Below are 21366 nucleotides of genomic sequence, written 5' to 3' on the forward strand. Positions count from 1 at the left end.
TTTGGATCTGGTCCAGCCTCTGTGTGTAGGTCGCCTGAGTGTGTCTGTTTTTCACTCAGACAGGACGGGGTTAACGGAACAGCTGATTCGGGGGCTCTGGCTCACTCAGGCCAGGGAGAGGGAGGGGTACAGAATGCGGGGCGAGCCTGCAGAGGCAGAGGCTTGCCTGACGTTGCAACAGCCTGAGGCGTGCCGTGTGTTCTCCCGGGGAAGTTATCCCTGGATCATGGGACCCTGGCAGTGGCGGGCTGCACAGGCTCCCAGCAGGGGAGGCGTGGATAGTGACCTGTGCTTGCACACAGGCTTCTTGGTGGCTGCAGCAGCAGCCTTAACGTCTCATGCCCATCTCTGGTGTCCGTGCTGATAGCCGTGGCTCGCACCCGTCTCTGGAGCTCGTTTAGGCGGTGCTCTGAATCTCCTCTCCTCGCGCACCCCGAAACAATGGTCTCTTGCCTCTTAGTCAGTTCCAGACTTTTTCCTGGACTCCCTCCCGGCTAGCTGTGGTGCACTAGTCCCCTTCAGGCTGTGTTCACACAGCCAACCCCAGTCTTCTCCCTGGGGTCTGACCTCCGAAGCCCGAACCTCAGCTCCCAGCCCCCTCCCGCCCCGGCGGGTGAGCAGACAAGCCTCTCAGGCTGGTGAGTGCCGGACGGCACCGATCCTCTGTGCAGCAATCCCTCCGCTTTACCCTCTGCACCCCTGTTTCTGAGCTCTCCTCCGTGGCTCCAAAGCTTCCCCGTCACCACCCCACCCCCACCCCCAGCCCCCACCCCTTGTCCGCCTGCAAAGGGGCTTCTTTTGTGTGGAAACCTTTCCTCCTCCACAGCTCCCTCCCACTGGTGCAGGTCCCGTCCCTATTCTTTTGTCTCTATTTTTTCTTTTTTCTTTTACCCTACCCAGGTACGTGGGGAGTTTCTTCTCTTTTGGGAGGTCTGAGGTCTTCTGCCAGCGTTCAATAGGTGTTCAGTGGGAGTTGTTCCACATGTAGATGTATTTCAGATGTATTTCTGGGGAGGAATGGGATCTCCAGGTCTCACTCCTCCGCCATCTTGAGGCTGCCTTGTGATTTTTTGATGTATATTTTAAGCCTTTTTTAATCTACAGGTTCTTCCTCTTGTCCTTTTTCTTTTCAACTTACTTGTTGAAACAAGGCCATTTCTTCCACAGAAGTTTCCTCATTTTGGATTTTGCTGAATGCACCCCATGGTTTAGTTTAACATGTCCCACACTCTTCTGTATTACCTGCAAATTGGTATTTGGATTCTAGGCATGGAGGTTCAGCCTTCCATCAGGAGGCACACAATGTCTGTTTCTCTCTCTTTTTGTCATATTCAGAGCAGTTTATGCTCATTGCCTGGGCCTAATACCTCATTAATATTGTCAAATGGTTATATTCAAATTCTATCATTCTTTTTCATTCATTAGCTGGGATACTTCTGTGAAGAGAAACTTACCCTCATCTACTATTTTGTTACCCTATGGTATAGTTTATATAGGAAAAGCAGGATAAATGCTTGATTCTTTCCTTTTATTAACCACTTTTCAGAATAATGGGTTGGTCCCCTATCATTTTCCAACACAAACAAGTTAAGAGAACAATTTTCATATCATCATAAACATCTTTGTTTTAAACATCTTTGATGATGTTTAAATCCATTGCAGTCTGATCCTTATTGATGCTCCCATTATCCCACCTTTAGCAAATGGTTTAGTCCTTCTGCCAGGATCATAATTGTCTTTGATAACTTCCTGGCTACCTGATGTTTCAAGATGCCCCAGGATCATCTGCATTTCCTGCCCCTGATCTGGGATCAGCAAACCTGGGACATGATGTTTGAAGACCATAATCTGGGTGCTAAGGTGACTGTTGCTCCTGAGTTGGTTCAAAATAGATCTCTTTTCTCCTCAAAACCTGCCCCTCTCCTAGTGCTTTCCCCATCTCAGTGGATGACAACTCCATTCTTCCTGTTACTTAGGCCAAAATCCTTGAGTCAGCTTTGATCCTCTCTTTCTTTCACATTCCCTATCTATTCTACTAGCAAGTTTATTGACTTTATCTTCAGAACGCATCCAGACTCTGACAGCTTCTCACCTCTGGCACTGCTACCTGCCTGGTCTATCATCTCTCACCTGATTTATTTCAATAGCCTCGTAACTGTTTTTTCTGTGTCTGCCTATTCTCTACATGGCAGCAAATGTACTCTTTTTAAAAACATAACTCAGCTCTTGGCATTACTGTGCTCAAAACCATTTCCAATGACTTCTCACTTCACTTGGAGCAAGTTCCAACGGCCTGACAATGATTTGTAAGGTCTTCTTTTGAAAATATTTTCACTTTATTTTTATTCCATATTATATTCCATATTTTTATTCCCATTATTATAAACATGACTTGACCTCATTTCAAAATGAAGAGAAAAGAGTGATCATGATTTGTCTCGAGAAAGTAAAATTGCTAAAATGAATATTTTAGAATTCAGAATTTGGTACTTTCCTTAGTGGTCCATGAAACACAAAATAATTAGAGATTATGCATTACCATTGGAGCTGAATTCAGAATGAAGATCATATTCCATAATTGAGTGTCTGGTGCAGACAATGCATTGTATGCATTGTCTCTAATTAGTATTATGCTACGGGGAAACTGCATTATAGAACTCAATACAGTTGTATGATTTCTGTCTATCAAGAAGTTTTATAATTTAGTCTTTATATTCATTTAGATAAAGGTAATATGCTTGTACAAAACCTTTTTATCTTCCTCTTCATAAAGTAGCTTTATCATATAATTTATAAAACATATAATTTTTTCATGTATTAAATGATATTTATTTTTTAAATATAGGGGAAGGTGGCTACATTTATTGAGAGGCTTAAAAGGTAAAATATCTTTAATTTAATAATCATTTTTAAAATGTTCTTAATGTCAAAACTCATGCTCTTGATTTCTTTCTTTATGCTCTTGTTTTCTTAAACAGAGTACATCAATAATCATCTCATTTCTTTTGATTCTTTGTAATTTTCATCATTTAGTGGCACATTTTCCACCCTAATTTAGTGTAAGGATAAGTTCAGAACCTAGTGAGCTATATAAAGTGGAGCTGCTTGCCACCCCTCCCCTCCAAAGTGTCTTAAAGTCCTTTGCTTTGTGGTGTCCATGTGCCTGAGTTTTTGACTTTTGTTTATCACCCTTCTATTTGCTATAGGGCTGTTATCTGTCCTTCATTCTTTCTTGTATCCATTTATCCAGTTTTTAAAAATCATGCTGAGAGACTGGAGAGAATCCTCAGACAGAGCATCCCTCTGTAACAGAGCTCAACTTAGGCAAATCACTTCTGCTATAATTGTGTGGGGACAGGGTGGAGGCAGTGTGGTTGACAGGAATAAATGGAATGGCATATGGCATATGAAAAGTACCTGGCTTCCAGCGATACCCTACTGCATTTGTATTGACTGCCCGAAGGCTTTCCTTATCAGTGACAGCTATCCTCCTGGATAAATGAAATTATTTGCCAAGTATTTCAAAATATCACTGTATTTTGATTATTATATAACCAAGAATCATACATCTGAAAAGTTTCACAGCCCCACACTCAAGGCAAGGAGTAATGCCTGTTGTGTGCATTCATTTACTCCATAAGAAGAGGCAGGGGCTAGAAAGATGATTACATGAGCTATAAAATATAATATCATCACAACTACCACAAAGCCCGTTCATTCAAGGTATGAGACTGAGTTACTAAATCAAGTTTCATATGCAGACATTGCATATCACCTGAAGGTTCTCTAACCTGGGTGTTGAATGACTGAATGAATGAGTGAGTTGAGGCAAGAGGGAGAGGGAACATCTGGATATGAGGTTGGCCATCTGGAGTAATTTACTGGTTGTGGAGTTCCAGGGGGCCTAGAGGAAGGGTTGAGAGGAGGAAGGAGTGAATGATTAGATCAGAGAAAGAAAGTTCTGGGCAGTCTGAAGATGTTGGGGCTATAAAAGAGAAAAGAACTCTAGGAAAGGAATGTTTGAAACACTGACTGATGAAATCAGAGTTGTCATGTGAGGTGTGTTTTCCCACTGACCCTACACAGGGTGGATACTGGAGCTAGTGGACAGAAGATTTTGCTCTGCCTATTTGGGGCAGGCTCTGCCCAGCGACAGTGGACTTGTGCAGTGAGGGGCCTGGAGGCCTCTCCTTTAGCTTTTGGTGGAGGTGGTACTGATCCCTGACCTCACTCTGCCTAGTGAGGTGTTGCCAGTGGGAAATATTACATAGCTCTCCCCGTTCCACACTCTGATTAAATGTCCTCTCCTAGCCTTCTACAAAAGTATCCCTCATCCAATTTACAGATAAGTAAGGATTCAGCATTGAATCATCAGCAAAAAAAATTTATTCTAGAGAGCCAGAAGAGACAATGATATAAAGGCGAAAGAAACAGTGTGAGCAGGAGAAAAATGAGAACTCTAGGGTTTCCACAAACACAGAGGGAAGAGAACTTGAAAGTCTCTGTATTCAAAACAAAGCCAGGCGAGGCCCCAAGCACGTCAGTGAGAGGCTAGGCTACCCAGGCACGAGTTTCACAGAGTGCACTTCTTCAGAGCCAGCCTGCTCTCTGCTCCCACTACAGCATTCAGGTGGGAAATCTAAATTATTGAGTTACAATAAACCTAACTGACTATTGAGTTGTTATTGATTTACAGTACACCACTGTGGCTTTTCTTTTAGACTGTCCAGGGTGAACCACCTACCTTGAGAAGTCTGGCCATCTCTTTAAGATATTCAGTCCTCTCTAGCTGTAGATGGGTGCTGTTGGGAGCACCTATGCAGGATGGGGATATGCAAAATGGGAACCCAGAGGTACTAGAGTTGACGGTGGAGTGAGCAGCTGCACAGTGCCCTGAACACACATGGCAGACAAAGCCCTCTGCCCACTCTCCCTATACCTCACTACTCTCACCAGGAGGGGACAAGCCTTCTTAGCAACTTCTTCCTCCCTCCCCCCTTCTCCATCCCCTCCTCCTTTGAAATCTTGTCTATAATGTAGGAAGCAAAGGAAACACACACAATTTTAAATCAATCTGCTTGTTTGGAGAATCTAAATAAAAAATATCCATCCAGTGCCTAAGGCTGGAGCAGCTTCCAGTCTTGAAAGTGAATTAGAGACCCAAAGAGGAATTTTGGGACAGGAATCATCAGGAAGAGAATGGTGGGATGGTTCCCGCAGTGGGGCCAGTCCCCACATGCCCCCACAGCCAACCACACAGGGTGTCTCCGAGGCAGAGCTCCTGACAGCCCAGGCATGGGGTGCCAGTATGTCCTCCAGGGCTGCCCTATGTTCAGCAGGGTCTGGGCAGCATCTGGTGCAAGATGGGATGGGTTCCTGGACAGGGCTGTGACAGGCTCCAGGTAGCAGGGGTTCTTCAACAGGCTGGGCTGGCTCAGAAAGCAGTGTGCTTAAAGACTAGAGGCCTTTCTCAGGTGACACTGGACTGTCCCCTCCCAGGGATTCCTGCTTCATCCTTAGGAGGGGAAAAGCACCCCAATAATACTTGACATTGGACATCTCATTCTCTTGATGAGGGAGGGCTCAGAGCTAATTTCAGTACTGTGACATTTCTTGCATCCAAATGTTGTGAAGAAAATTCATACTTGCTTCTGCATAATGTATATAAATTAAATAATGCAAATGTACAAAGGTCATTTTCCAGATGTTTTTGCTGTATGGAGCATGGGGAAATGGCCTTACGGCAACATCTGAGGCCTGGAAATTTGTAGAAAGTTGCCAAGGAAAGCGTCACTTGGTCCTGCTTGGTCCCACCCAGATAGAAGGCAGAGCTGGTCCCCTGGGGCAATTCTGGCACCCCAAGGTGAGGATATTTCTGGCATGACTGAGTAAACTAAAAATAGAGTCTCAGAAACGCACCCTTCCCAGTCCCCAGGGTCAGCAAGCAGCTGCAGATTGTTCTGGCATTTCCCACTGCTTATTAAGAAGGAAAACATTTAATAAAACAGAGAGTACACATTTGTTCCTCAGCGGACCTGAAGTCCCAGCACTGCCAAGGGTACTGATTCCTGTTTATTTCCACGTTCCAATTGGCACCATTCATGCCTGCATTCCCTGGAAAGGGTTTTGCAGCCTGGAGAACAGAGACCATCATGGGAGAAAGAAACGTGTTTATCACTAAATGATAGGAGGCAAAAGGCCACATCATCTCCTGCTAATGCAGAGAGGAATGCCTCCTCCCCGCCCCCACTGCCTGTGGGTGGGACCCTGAGGGCCTGTTTTGTGAGGTTTCCTACGATGCTTGTACCTAAGCCTGGATGACCACCAAGGTGCAAGTATTTTCGGGTAACCACACCAGCAGCAGACGGAGCTTACAAACAACAGAACACAAAAGTTCAAGCTGAGTGAGGAGCTTAAATCCCCTTATTTTACAGAGCAGGATGGCAGGCCAGATGAGTCATCCACACAATCTACAGTGGCACATGTCATCCTTTGTCCATACCAGTGCTCTTACCAACCTAGGGCAGTGAGTGCCATGTGAAATCTTTGACATTCATTTCAATATTAGGAAACAGACAAACAAAAACTGCTGTCCAAGAAGAAAACAAAGGCCATCTATAATTTACCACCAAGAAACTCAGAAGTAACTTATGTTAATCATCTAGAACTTATCCACAGTCACTCTGCCTCTGTGCTTGTGCCTCTCTCTCTTTGCTTAAGTTTATGCACTATACCAGAGAAATACAGAGTTTTTAGATACCTCTAGAAGGGTTACAGCATTGCCCATATACTAGGACACAAAGGAAGACTTGACAAATTCCAAATATTGAATATCAAACAGACCATGTTCTCAGACCATAATGCAAAAAAATTAGAAAAGAATAACAAAAAGATAGTTTAAAAAACATATTCCTGGAGACTTCTCTCGTGGTGCAGTGGTTAAGAATCTGCCTGCCAATGCAGGGGACATGGGTTCGAGCCCTGGTCTGGGAAGATCTCACATGCCATGGAGCAACTAAGCCCATGAACCACAACTGCTGAGCCCACGTGCTGTAACTACTGAAGCCTGCATGCTACAACTACTGCAGCCCACGCACCTAGAGCCCACACTCTGCAACGAGAGAAGCCATTGCAGTGAGAAGCCTGTGCACCACAATGAAGAGTAGCCCCCGCTCACCACAACTAGAGAAAGTTTGCACGTAGCAACAAAGACCCAACGTTGACCAAAAAAAAAAAAAAAAAAAAATACTGGAAACTAAATAAGAGAGTATTGAATTTTATAAGATGAAAAAAAAAGCATATACCACATTAATTACTTAGAATTCCAGTGAAATGGCAATGTATTAAAATTTGTGGGACTTAAAAACAGTAGATGGAGGGGAATTTATAACTTCAAATATAAGCTGAACAGTTCACTTAAGAAGCTGAAAAAGGAGCAACAAAGCAAGCTCAAGAAACAAGAAGGAAAAAAATACGGTGAAAAATAAATGAAGGAGAAAAAAAATTAACAAAATTCATAAGCTAATTATTTGGAAAGATTAATGAAATAAAATTCTGGCAAGATTGATCAAGAAAAGGGGTGAGAAAGAGACATTATACATTGAAATATGCAAATATACAATAAAAGGGGAACAATTACAGACACATAAAAATAAAAGAATAATGCAAGAACCACTCTGAAGTAGTCTTGCTAAAATACTGAATCTATCAATACATTTGATCAAGAATTAAGATTAAACTACCAATTTACAGGAATACAGAGAACAGGGGAGCATGCCAAACTAGAGATGCAATCATGAGAAACTCTAGACAATGTGATTTCTTCAGAAGAGAGGAAAACAGAGTTGGAAGGGAGCAGAAGGCTATGAGAGATTAGAAGACAGGTGACCAAGCACAACATGTAGATTTTGTTTGGATTCTTATTTTTAAAAATTGTATTGACATTTATGAGACAATTGGAAGTCTAAAAACTGACTCGGTGTTTCTTGACATTGAGGAATTATGAGTATTTGGGGAGGAGGTGATGGCATTGTGGATAGGTTGGAAAAAGAGAGTTCTTATCTTTATACCGGAGCATTTGTAGTGGTCATGATAAAATGTCTGAGGTTTGCTTCAAAATAATATGAGGAGATGAGCATGCGGCTATAGACCAAATAAGACTGGCCATGAGTTAATAACTATTGAAACACAGAGGATTCAGTAATCTATTCTGCATACTTTCACATATGTAAATGAAAAAAGAGAGAAAACTGCTCGGCCTTTTTTGTGAAGTTATGTAATTTTTATTTAAAAGCAGATCAGGACAATACAAAAGAAAAAAATGATAGCCTCATTTCACTTATGAATAAGAATGCAAAAAATAATTCACTTATGAATAAGAATGCAAAAAATAAAATACCAGGTGAACTAATCCAACAATGTACTAAAAGATATAATTTATCCCAGCAATAAAGGAAGATTTTCCAGAGAATGCATTGATGCTATTTATTACAGTAAAGCCTAAAGGAGAAAACACATGCATCTCTTTCAATAGATGCAGAAAAAGCCTTTAATGTTGTACAACATCTGCTTAAGATTTTATAATAAAAAAAAATCTTAGCAAACTAGGAATAGAAAAAAGAAGTTCCTTAAATTGGTACCCTAAAACCGACATCAAACATTTTTCTCAATGGAGAAAATTTAGGCACGTTTCTTTTAAGATTGGGAAGGAGACAAAAATGTACTACTGGGACTTCCTTGTTGGTCCAGCGGTAAAGAATCCACCCCGCAATGCAGGGGACAGGGGTTCCATCCCTGGTAGGGGAATAAGATCCCACTTGCCGCAGGGCAACTAAACCTGCGCGCCACAACTACTGAGTCTGCGTGCCTCAACTAGAGAGCCCGCTTGCTGCAAACTACAGAGCCCACGCACTCTGCAGTCCATGTGCCACAACTAGAGAAAGGAAAACCCACATGCCACAACTAGAGAGAAGCCCATTCACCACAACTAGAGAGGAGCCCACGCGTCACAGCAAAGAGCCTGCGTGCGGCAGCAAAGATCCCGTGTGCCACAACTAAGACCCGACACATCCAAAAATAAAAATAAATAAGTAAATAAAAAAGAAATTTTTAAAAAGTGTACTATTACTGCTACTGTACAGCAGTGCTAGAGATCCTAATCAATGTGGTAAGAAAAGAAAACAAAAAGTTTTAGCAACTGAATGGAAAAATAAAACAAATTATTTATTTAAAAGTATGGTAATCTACATAGAAAAAAACAACAGAATAAATAACCTACTGCAATTAATAATAAAATTGAGCAAGTTTATCAGAAACAAGATCAACATACACAAATTCCTAACTTTTCTCTACACCAGTGATTCCCAGCAAGGAGTGATTTTGCCTCTCAGGTAGGACTGATAAATTGGACAAATAACATTTAAAAGGATACCCAGTTTAATTTGAATTTTAGATAAGAAATAAATAATTAAACATGTCCCATACAATAATTGGGACAAAATATTGGGTTCAGTGTTTTATGTGGGTATCTCACTCCCACAGGACTTTCGGCAATGTCTGAAGACATTTTCAGACATTGAAGGGAAGGGTTGCTATGGGCATCTGATGGTGTAAGACAGGAATGGTGCTAACACCCTACACCGCACAGGACAGCCCTCACAACAAAGCCCCAAAGCCCTCACATCCAGCCCCAAATCTTAACAGTGCTGAGGCCAAGAATCCTTGTAATAATCAACAAGAACATATAATAAAAATAAAGGATTTGGGGCTTCCTTGGTGGCACAATGGTTGGGAGTCCACCTGCCGATGCAGGGGACACGGGTTCGTGCCCCGGTCTGGGAAGATCCCACATGCCGCGGAGTGGCTGGGCCCGTGAGCCATGGCCGCTGAGCCTGCGCGTCCAGAGCCTGTGCTCCGCAACGGGAGAGGCCACAACAGTGAGAGGCCCACGTACCGCAAAAAAAAAAAAAAAAAAAAAAAAAAAAAAAAACCACGAAAGAAATTGGGTCATTTGTAGAGACGTGAGGAACGGTAGGGGGGTGGGATGAATTGGGAGATTGGGATTGACATATGTATAAAATAGATAACTAATGAGAACCTACTGTATAACTCAGGGAACCCTACTCAGTGCTCTGTGGTGACCTAAATGGGAAGGAAATCCAAAATAGAGGGGATATATGTATACGTATAACTGATTCACTTTGCTGTACAGTAGAAATTAACACAACATTGTAAAGCAACTATACTCCAATAAAAATTAATTTTAAAAAAGCACGCACACAAGACACACAAATAAACTGCACATCAATACAATAACATGGCTGCCACTTGTGAGTGGAGAATGGACAAGAGGATAAAAGGCAATAAGAAAATAAAAAAGCAAGAAGGCTCCTTGCAAAGACTAGAAAATGCCTTGAATTGAGGGGGGGCGGGGTGTGAAGTAATCTAGCCTTCTGCCCCTGGTGCCCCCCAAAAATGAAAACAAAGCAACAAAGAAGGGAGTGAAAGGTAAGACAGGCTGGCAGAGGCTGGAAAAGCTATTTCCAAGCTGGAAGCAACCTGGGTGCAGGAAATAGATTTCCCAGTGGTGAGGAGCCCTACAGAGGAGGTGGGAGTTGGGTAGGGAGAAGACTGTGGGAAACCCATGAGTACGGGTGGCCCAGAGGCTTTCAGGGTCTCTGAGCGCAGAAACCTGAGAAAACTCCCTTCTGAGCATCTTGTCTAGTATTATAATCTATGGGGAAGTAAGGGTCTATGTCCACCCAGGAGCCCCACTGGGAAAAGGGAGGGCTCTTCTCCGAGGCTCTGTGATGGAGCAGCAGCGACCTAAGGAGGGCGGTGCTGCCAAAGTTGCCCTGAGCAGCTGGCAGCTGAAGCTGGCAGGCCCAGCAGAGTGGCCGGCTCCAGAGCCCCACAGGGGTGCCCAAGTCGCAGAGGTGGGGAAATCTGACGGACGGCTGCTGAGGAATGGGGCTAAGGCCCCATACTGTTTGTAACATACTTTCAGCATACTGTCAACATTTTCTATGATACCAAATATCCTTCAGTAACACAGTAATGGTTTTACAGGGTACATGCACCTCACTTATTATTAGCTCCAGGTCCCACCCTCCCCTGCCTCACAGGTAGGGTCAGTCAACGGGAGACACTGCAGAAAACTAGAGGGTGGGAGGGAGAAGACAGGGTATTTCTAACCACCTCCCACTCCAGCTCTGTGGTTCCAGCTTTCGGAATCTGGCCCAGCCGTTGGGATAGAAGTGGGTTTTTTTTGATGTTGCTAATCTCTGGGTTGCTCCTCTATACTGTGGGACTTCTCAGCTCTCCTATCACCTGCATAACCAAGTCCTTGTGTTAAAATCTGTTCGAAATAACTGGAGTCGATTGTCTTCCTGACTGGACCCTGGTACAAGGTAGGCAGACCCACGGTATGGAGTTCCCCTATTTTGTTATTTTAAGTTATACAGTCGCCAGTACCCTTAAAGCTAAATCTTGATCTCCAACTATGTGTACTTCCTCTGCACAAATTTCTAGAAAATTACACAAAACATGGATATTGACTATTTCCCTCCTAAATAATTATACCTTGCATTTCCACCAATAGTATATGAGAATGCTCCTATAATCTCAGCAATTTGAAGTCATAAAAATAGGGTCTAATTTAAATTTCTTTTCCTTTACCACTAGCTAGGTTGAATTTTGTGTTTTGGCTATCTCTAGCATTCTGTTAGCCTTGATCTGCCTCCCCCTTCAGTTATTGTCAAACAGGGCCATGTCAAAGTCAGTGGGTATCACCAGGAACTTGTGAGAAGTTTATTTCCTAGGTTTGTATTTTGCTTATTAAGGAGAGGGTTTGAAAGACTGTAAGGATAAGACAGAGGCAAGTGCTTTTTAGATGCTCATATAAGTAAGGGCTTTACATCCTGAATGTGAAACACATATGCCTATATGGAGACTACCCAGAGTCTCTGAGGGTTCTGCTACATCTCAGCCAGTAGACTGCTGGGCCAGCCGTGGTTCTTCAGTGGTGCTTGAGATCTAGGGGCTCAAAGACGGCCTAGGAAAAGTCACCTACTTTCCCGTTCCATTGGGACTGTGTTTCTGGAGTGAGAAATATCTGGGGTCAAGGCCAAGAGTTAGCTACATGCCTGTCAAGCACATATAGTCAAAATCAAAACACTCATCAACTACTCAGATGGGCCAGGAAGTACTAATATGCTCAAAAGATGACTGCACTCTTGAAAAATGCTCACGAATCACACACTGAATATTTTGAAAAATGTTAAAATTTATTAATAGTTAACATCACACAGTTAATTCAACTAGTTCTTTATTGTACATGACAACATCTTCACTAGACTGAGGGCTCAAGGATTTGAGATGATCTGCTATTGAGCACATCCCAGTCCAAGACTGAGAGGCAATGTATTTACACGGGCAAAGCAGCGTCAGCAAGGAACTGTCACCTAACTGTGGGAACACAAACATTCAAACTGCATTTTCCAGCTTTCCTTTTTGGAAACCAAGGACACATCTTAAATAGCCACACACACAGCTCTACCTTTTAGAAATGTGCAATTTCATAGATGGTGCCTAATTTTCAAGTTTAAAAGTTAAGGTTCATTTCTATTTCTTGGGCATCCTTTAATGAGACACAAATCTAGACACTGTTCCAGTACAAGTTTGATAAATGTGCAAAAATTGGGTGCTGTTGAGTTGCGTCTTTCCTTTTTTCTGTTTTGATCCTCGTATCCTACTCAACATTGTTAAAAGGCCATCCCCTCTTTATTATGAAGTATTCAGGTTTAACGTGTGGGGGTGTGATCATTTTAGGGCAGAAGTGGGCTTTCAGATTCAGAATTAACTGCACTCTAAACAGCAGGGTAAGGAAGGTTTTATGTCTCCCCTCACCACCACCCCAACCCCGCACCAAGCAGTTTGAAATAAACACTTCTTGTAAAAACAGCTCAGTGTAAGGAAGTCTGTGGACAACACCTCTTGTAGAACATTTACAAAACAAATTGAAGGCGAACTTTGCTAGGAGGGCACAAATCCACCAAAAGTGTTGTCCCTGAAGTTTCGTTTGTTTGATTGTTTGTTTTGGTTCGGTTTGCTATCAACAATTAGACAATTTTTTCAACGTTTTTGGTGGCTTCCTTTGTATTGTTAGAGAGGTTTAAAATACTAATAACTGCCCTAAGGATGAAGATTTCTAAGCAGAGTCTATTTGAAAGGATTCCTGTTTCCTTTGTTAGCATCTCATGTAATATGGCTCCAGGAAAGTCCCTAGACTGAGCAGCCAGTTAGCGTGGTTTCTTCAATCCATAGCCCCAGCCTCCTTCACTCTGTCCCCAGCCACCTTCCAAGTTTCTGAGTCTGCAGGGAAAGGAGCTGGCAAGGAGCTGCTTGGCCATTCGCTCACCCTAAAGAGGCTTTCCTTCTTTTCCTGAAGATGAATGAGGTATTTCTAGGAACCAATCAGTATCTTCATCTTCCATCCTTTAACTACACTGATCTACTAATGAGACCCTGTGTATTTACAGACATAACAAATTAACATATAAATACGTTACATACAACCGACCGTTACGTACAGTGTCAAAATGAAGGAGCAGATGTACTTCATGAACTAAATAAATTTCAAATATAAATTAAAATGAAAATACAGTGTTTCCACCTCTGCAGGAAAAAATTTTTAAACAGACCAAAAAGTCTTCCCTTCCCCAAAGGTCCACTGCTTATGGATGACTTGTGAACCCACAAGGAGATGTGACAACAAGCCCACTCACAGGACTCTTAGCTTTGGTTTTGCTTGCTCAGACTCAGGATGCTTTGATTCCAGGAACAGCATCCACTGGAACCCACTAGGCAAACGCTTAAAGATGAGGTTGAAGAGGGGCTGCCACATGGCTATCCATGGGTTTCCCCTACATTACCGCCCCTCCTCCCTGCCTATGGGAGAATCAGGCTCAAGTCAGTGGAGACCTCCCAGATCTCTGAGAGGAGAAATAGCATCAGCTTCCATGCTGGGGGATGCTCTCCACCTAGAAATGTCATGTTCAGGCTCCAAGGTGAAGCAACCGTAGTTTTTCATTAGTGTCCCCACCCTGTAGGGTTATACAGGGACATGGAATTTGGCCAGGGGGATTACTAAAGGTTAAATTTTTTTTCAAGTTTTAAGAGAACCCATGGTAATGGTTGTGACAAGTGGGAACAAATCCTTACTTCAAACTGTATTATCTCAGGAGGGCTAAGCCTTGGGTACCAAACTCTACAGTGAGTAGACAGAGACAAAACCCAGTCCGATAAGGTCCTCTCTGCCAAGGAAAAGCCAAGGGGTCCGTCTCTGACACAAGGGGATCAACTTATAATTTAAAGCAGGAAAGAAGGGAAACCAGAGGAAGTCCTTCCAATTTCAGGGGCTCTACCGCTGTCCAGCCTCTCGGATGCGGCAGGCCACAGCAGTGATGAGAGCCGCCCCCTTCCCGCTGCCATCCTCCGACTCCAGGAAGGACACATCACATTTTGGAGCCAAGTCCTTCACCGTCTCATGCATGACTTTGGCAAAGCTGGAAAAGTTGGGAAGGAGACAGAAAAAATACCTTAGTCACAATTGATTTGTATCCTCAGAGATGGGACTCTAAGAAGTGATGCTGGAAACCCAGGAATAATTGAGATGGGAAAGAGGATGACAGCTACCATGAATGAAACATTATGTATTGTGCTTCAGAAAACTGAAACTTGGAGAGACCAGCAACATGCCCAAATTCTATGTCACAGTGGGCAAGTGGGAAGCTAAGATTCAACTCTAGGACAAAAGTCTGAGATTCTGGCAAGCTGTGTTCTTAAAACTAAGCAGTGAAAGAGAAGTTCAACAGTCGTGGACGCCACAAGCATACCTTGCAGAAGTGTATATATAACCTGTTCATCAACTCTGGAGGGAAGGGTGAAGCGCCACATGTGTGATATTCTATTATTTTCCAGAGGTATTAACTCACATCAGACTCATATCTAACCCAAAATGTCATTAAAGGCAAAAGGAGCAGACTTAGGAGGGTGTGTTGAGAACAGAAATCAGAGATTCTTCCTGATATGGGACTAGAGGAAGAAACCGTTCGTCATCATCTCCCCACCAGAGCAGGGACAAGTTGCTCCTCCCCATCTGCAGAGCTGAGAACAGAGGCTCCTAACACCAAGCCCCAGTGCTGGTGGCTAGACTTCTGTCCCCCTTCTGACCCTCACTTGGGACTGAGGTTCCTATTTTCACAATGACACTGATCATCAACAAGAGAAACTTGGAACTTCTCAAGGTCCAGTCTTTTCACTAACTGTGTAGACTCTGGGCAAGTTTCTCATCTCCCTGAAACAATCATGGTGACAGCAGGTGACAATTCAATCGATGAGTCTCTCCATCCTACCTCATGTCCAGGCAAGGGGCACAGCTCTATTCTTTTAACTTTTAGTTGAAGAGCTTCTAGGGGAGAGGGACTGAGGCACTTCCTAATTTTAAAACAATTTATTCAACATATGCAAGTGAGGGAAGAAAGGAGAAGAGAAATAGTGATGAGAGGAGAAAAGGGAGAAGAGATGGAGAAAGACAGGAAAAAGAGTAAAAAGAAAAGGGAATTCAGTACTTCCATACCACAGGTGAGGGTGGAAAACTTCTTCTACAGAGGGCCAGACGATAGGTATTTTGAGCTCTGTAGGTCATATGGTCTGCTGTTATAACCGAAAGCAGCCATAGACAGCACATAAACAAGTGGGTGTGGCTGTATTCCAGTAAAACTTTAGTTACAAAAACACTTGTGGCTATAATCTGCCAACCCCTACCCTAGACTGTAGAAAAAAATCTTGATCCAGAGTTCCGGCATACATTTACTAGAATGTTGACAGGAGCACTGCTTGTAATAGTCAAAACCTAGAAATAACCCAAATATCCATCATTAGAATAAATTATAGTATAGTCATTCAGAGGTATGCTATACAGCCTTGAAAATGAATTAACTATGATTGCAGACTTCAGTGTGGGTGCATCTCAAAACCATAAATGTGGTGTGAGAAAAGCCAGTCAACAAAAGAAAAGATGTCATATGGTAAATTCAAAATTAAGTAAAACTAAACAATGTAGATGCATACGTAGATATATGGAGGGGGAAAAGAAAGCAATAGACTTAATCACCCCAGCACTCACTCATGGTAGGGGGGAGTGAAGGGTGCAATTGGGAGGGGCTCACAGGGGGCTTCCTAGCTGGGTGGTAAAACACACACCTACTTCTAGTTATTAATCTTTAAACTATAATATATATATATTATATACACTCTTTGGAACGTCTGATAATTTGCCATAAAATAAAGAGAGAGCGAGAGAAAGGAAAGCAAGGAAAGAATGGTGAGAAAGAGGGAGAAAGATGGGCAGGAAGAGTGGAAATCAGGCACTCACTGAGGATGTAGCTTGTAGAGGGTCCCATCCACGCCCACTGTCACTTTGAGGGTGTCCAGCCCACGGTTCTCTCGTATCTTGTCCACCACGGCGGCCATGCCTGCACCACAGAGTTGGGCTGCCCGCCGCGCCACCACAGTGCACACCTCCTTGACAATGATGCTGTCATCACAGGTGCTCTCGAGCCCTAAGTGGTGCAGGATGGCACGGACCTGCAGCAGGGCCAGGCAGTCACTGGGCCAGGAGGAGACAGTGAGTGGTCAGTCACATACCTAGAGGGCATGGTGGCCTGCCACTCCGGGGCCTGGCTCCTTCATCAGAAGTGGTTCTGGGGGACCTGGCCTTCTGAGAGCTGGGGGTAAAAGCCACTGCCCCTGAGAGGTGGTTCCATTCTTAAACTCAGTTCAGGAACTAGTGCTCATCTCACTGACCCTCACAGAGAGAACACGAAGAAACAGCTCCTGATGCCACTTTGCCCAGGCAAGGTAGAGCACTGCTGCTACAAAACTGACACTCAAAACAAAAGGAGATTCACTGTCCATGTATTCCACTTATCTGGAAATATTGACAGTAAAGACAGTGATGGTGCTCGTATGCGACAGTTTTCAGTTGCAAAGCCCTTTCCTGTCCAATCTCTCATTGTTCACAGGTCAGCAGAACAGGCATCACCCACCAACATTAAATGCCTGTTCTATTTCTCCTCCCCCACTCTGGGTTGTCTGAAATCTACCTGTGCACTATTTATGAAACAAAGATAAATAAAACTATAAGAAGAAAATAAACAGACATGCAAACTAGAACAATATTCTATTCACTGGTGCAGATGCCCTAGGGCCCCACTCATGTACGCCAACCAGTTCCTGTTTTCCTATATGCATGAGAGTAATAATGACACAGCATTAATTTTTAAAAGGCTCTGAAATTCAGTATTCTAATTTGGAGCAGACTTCTCCACCATTAGACTGGAGGAAGAAGGCTTTGCTTTAATGAGCCGCCACAAGGCATGTTTCTGCATTGCCTGACATGCCAACCTCACTCAATCCTGGTTGCCTTATTACAGCAGCCAGCAGTTAAGAAGAACCCTTTTGCCAAGCATAAAGTGCTTTAGTGGGTTATCTTCCTCTGTGCGTTCCAATTTACATTCTATGAGCAGCTATATTTCTTTCTACCTTTGAAATTGGTCTAAAACCCAACAATACTTCTTTGCACAGGCTCATCCAGCTTACCATGATTTTTCATGAGAATATTATATATTTTCCCTTAAAATGCCAACTGTTCATAACGTACTTTAAAACAACACTATATAGATACAAACATGTGAACTACTAAACTGACCTTTATGTAAGCCACACCCTGATCTTACTTGAACTGTGGAAATCCCAGCTTGTCTGTCCATGAAAAGGAGGATATACAGTCTATCCTATTCCAGGCCCTAAATTCTCACCTCTCAATCTGAGACAGGAACTTGGTTTCAAAGATTCCCCGTGTCTTGAGCCGCTCCGAGATGCGGCCACGGAAGAGCAGCCCATGTTTGGTGAAATCGATGAGGATGTTACGAACAATTTCGCCCAAGTACATGCCACTGATCATTTTCTCGAACCTGCAATGCAGGTAATGTTCATGGAGGTTAAGAAGGAAGGTGGTGGGATGTGCTGAGATACACCAGCTCCGTCACCCCCATCGCATTAGAAGGTAGAAGGCATACAAATTCCCCTTCGTGGGAAGGAAATGCTATTTGACTCACTGAGGCAGGATTCCTGGCATCCACACATACTGACTCATAGCCTTCAGTAAAACGTGTCCTGAGGCCCAAGGGGTTCCCTGAGATTGACCCCATTTTGTGGTTTCATTTCCCTTCCAAGGCTTATTCCCAACTCCTCAAGAAGGAACGCACACCCAAACCCCACCACACTTCCAGAAGGGTAAGATGCTGTCTTAATCCCCTGCGTTGCTGAGAATTTAGCACGCTTTCTCTTCAGCCTAATCACTTATTGCTCAAGTAACTAGTGCCAGCTGGAGACCCCTGTTCTGGCCACTAGAACGAAACATGACTACTCAATGGCATGAGGGTCTTCTGGCTCTACCTAGTGCCTTTAAAAAGTCAATGTTCTCAGTTTCAACCAAAACCCCATCATCATTCAATCTTGTCTTACTCCAGCCTGTTTCTTTCATTAATGTTGCCTGCCTGGCTCCTGGAGGCATTTTAGCCTGTGACCTCTACTATAAACAAATATTTTGCAAAGTATATTCTGCAGAAGTATGGTCCCTGATTAATCTAGTTAGGAAACACTACGTGCAACCTCTTCCTAATGAGATCCCACCATACCAGGGGCTTTGTGATGCTGGGGCTACCCCCTTGTCCAGTATGACAGTAAAGGGTGCTATATACTGGATGGATGGAGGAGAAAGAAGTTTGCTTCTATTGCTTCCTATTCCTATCTGCCTCACCCCAGCAATGCTTCTTCACCCTGATGGCAGCAGGTGGTTCAACTGTCTGTTTTTCCTCAAGTTCCAGATCTAGGTTTTAATACTCTCTCCCACCTGTTCTCCTAGTCCTCAGGGTAGGAGCTGATTGCTACATGTACTAACTGCTCCTCAAAAAGCATCCCCTTTTTGTCTTTTCATCCCTCTAAAACCTGTGTGACCAGTTCCCTATATGATATTCTCCTTGCAACATAACTGTTGTGATTTGTTTTCCCAATTGGACTTCAAGAGCATCACAGTCCAGCAGGGGGAAAAGGACTTAACCCAGAACTTTCCAGATGTATTTGACAAGAAGCCCTTTCCAAAGAAATCTCTTCTATTAACATCTCAAGAGAATGAGTGTCCCGGGATTTGCTGTTGTGGAGGACCAGATCACTCATCACTGTTCAGCTCTGAGATGAACAGACCAGGGCCTACATGCAGTCGGGTACCTACCTCTGTTTGCCAGGGTTGAGGGAAAGTTCATCCACAGCTGCATCAAATTCTGTGCGGAAGTCATCTAGGCATCCATTGTCCCCGAAGGCCCCCCACTCCATGTTGACACACATCCGCCCCTCTTCCCCTTCCACCAGCTCAACATTCCGCATCTCCTCCATGTAGCAGGCATTGCTGCCCGTGCCTGCCAATCAAGAGATGTCAGTCAGGGCCTCACTCTGCACTTGCCATCCTCCCACCCTGGGTTGTGTGTCCCCACACAGGAAGGACAGCCCGAGTCCTTACCAACAATGAGGCCAACTTCACAGTGAGGGTCTTCATAGCCACAGGTCATCATAGTCCCAACTGTGTCATTCACCACAGCAACCACATCCAGGTCAAACTCCTGAGAGCAACAGCAGATCCCAATCCACAAATGAACCACAATATTCTCCCTTCAGACCCTTGCAAGGGAGATTTAAATGGATCTAAAACTTATAAGGCAGGGCTCATTTTCTCTGCTCAAATATCACCTCTTCAGAGACCTTCCCTGGTTATGCTGTTTAAAAGACTGCCCTTCCCCAGCCCACTCACTCTGTCCTCACCCAACTTCATCTTCCTTCATAGCTCAAGAGCACCTGACATTAGCTCATGGGATTGTTTATATAACAAGAGCGTTCTGTGGGCGTTCCTGAATCCCCAGTTGCCAAGAGCAGGGCTTGACACACAGCGTACACTCACCAACTGCTGAAGAACTAGGTTAACTCTCCCTTTGACCAACACAACTGCACTTAACACTTCCCCCAGCTCTGAACACCCAGATCACTTCGGGCCTCATGTCACGCCTCTCCCACCTCTCGCCGGTGGATGGCTTCCTTCAGCAGTGTAACCACGTCCTCACCCTCGCAGCCAGATGCCTTGAAGCCTTTAGTCCACTTGAGGAGGATGCTCTAAAAATCACACATGGGCAGGGATGTGGATATCAGAGAAGGGCTCCTGGGTCATTTTCTAGTTCACAACCTCACAGGTTATACAGATGCCCTTTAAAAACCAATCATCTCACCCACAAATTATTCTAAACCTGTTTCACCTACTAGGAGTGCCTACTATGCAACAGGTACTGGGCTAGGCACAACCCATGTGTTACAACGTTTAATCCTCACAGCACTTTCGTGGAATGTTTATCATTATCATGCCCATTTTACAGGTAACGGTAGCTCTGGAGTAACTTGCCCAAGGCCCACAGCTTGCAAGAGAGGAGGACTCACCCCCAGGCCCAGCAATTCCAATGGATGGGCTCATAAGCACCATACGATGGCCCCTGCCAAGGAACTAAGTTCTAGATGCTTGTTTCTTTCACTGGGAAAAGGAGTCTGCCCTGTACATCGTACAGAGGGGCGGGTTTGTGTCTCTAAATTTTCAAACTCTAGTACGAAGTGAACAAGTACCCTTCGCTGTGTCAAAGGGCCCTCCAGGAGCAGATACATGGCGGCTTTGAATATGGAGGACTGTTTCCTATACTGTTCCCTCATTCCCTCTTTGCTGCCATAGCCTATCAGGGAACAAGCACCAAGGACCCCCAGGCCCCCTTCCTGAGAGATCAGAACCTATAAGTGGGCTGTGTGCTCACTATCCACCCCCCTTGTATTGTTTCTCCATGACTTGCTTGGTTGTTTATACCAACCAGCTTGGCATTTCATGGCCCAGGAGTTTGGTCTTACAAGTCCCGCTGTGTTCAGATCCCAGGAAATTTGGAAAAACAAAGTACAATCTCAGCAGTGGCCTGGTTTACACACCCACATCCAAACAACTATGTGCTTCTCTCCACCTGATTTTCTTGTCTACAAATTAGCTTGACGTCTCCGATGAAATTTTGTATTTGGCACTTTCAAGCGTACAGAATGTTCGAATTACATTATTGCAGGTGGTCCTTAATAATAAGACATGGAGAGGCCCCAACAGCTGAGGAGAACTGCCCGTGGCCACCAGCTAACCCAGGCAGCTTGAGGCCTCTGGACCTCAGCACCTGCTGG

The 21366-nt window shown here is 44.0% G+C and overlaps 1 protein-coding gene across 3 annotated transcripts in view; it reads right to left on the reverse strand.

The window, feature by feature from the left end:
• Positions 1–12263: 12263 nt before the first annotated feature.
• Positions 12264–21366, reverse strand: part of HK2 (hexokinase 2) — a 61590-nt gene continuing 52487 nt past the window's right edge. For all 3 annotated transcript variants that reach the window (XM_033838130.2, XM_033838131.2, XM_033838129.2), the window contains 6 exons: positions 20188–20283; positions 19640–19739; positions 19355–19538; positions 17880–18035; positions 16436–16669; positions 12264–14564 (listed from right to left, as the gene is read on the reverse strand). In XM_033838130.2, coding sequence (XP_033694021.1) covers positions 14420–14564; positions 16436–16669; positions 17880–18035; positions 19355–19538; positions 19640–19739; positions 20188–20283 — 915 coding nt within the window. In that variant the 3' untranslated portion in view covers positions 12264–14419. The remainder of the gene's footprint in view (positions 14565–16435; positions 16670–17879; positions 18036–19354; positions 19539–19639; positions 19740–20187; positions 20284–21366) is intronic.

Source organism: Tursiops truncatus, chromosome 14, assembly GCF_011762595.2.
Source record: "Tursiops truncatus isolate mTurTru1 chromosome 14, mTurTru1.mat.Y, whole genome shotgun sequence".
Lineage (NCBI taxonomy): Eukaryota > Metazoa > Chordata > Mammalia > Artiodactyla > Delphinidae > Tursiops > Tursiops truncatus.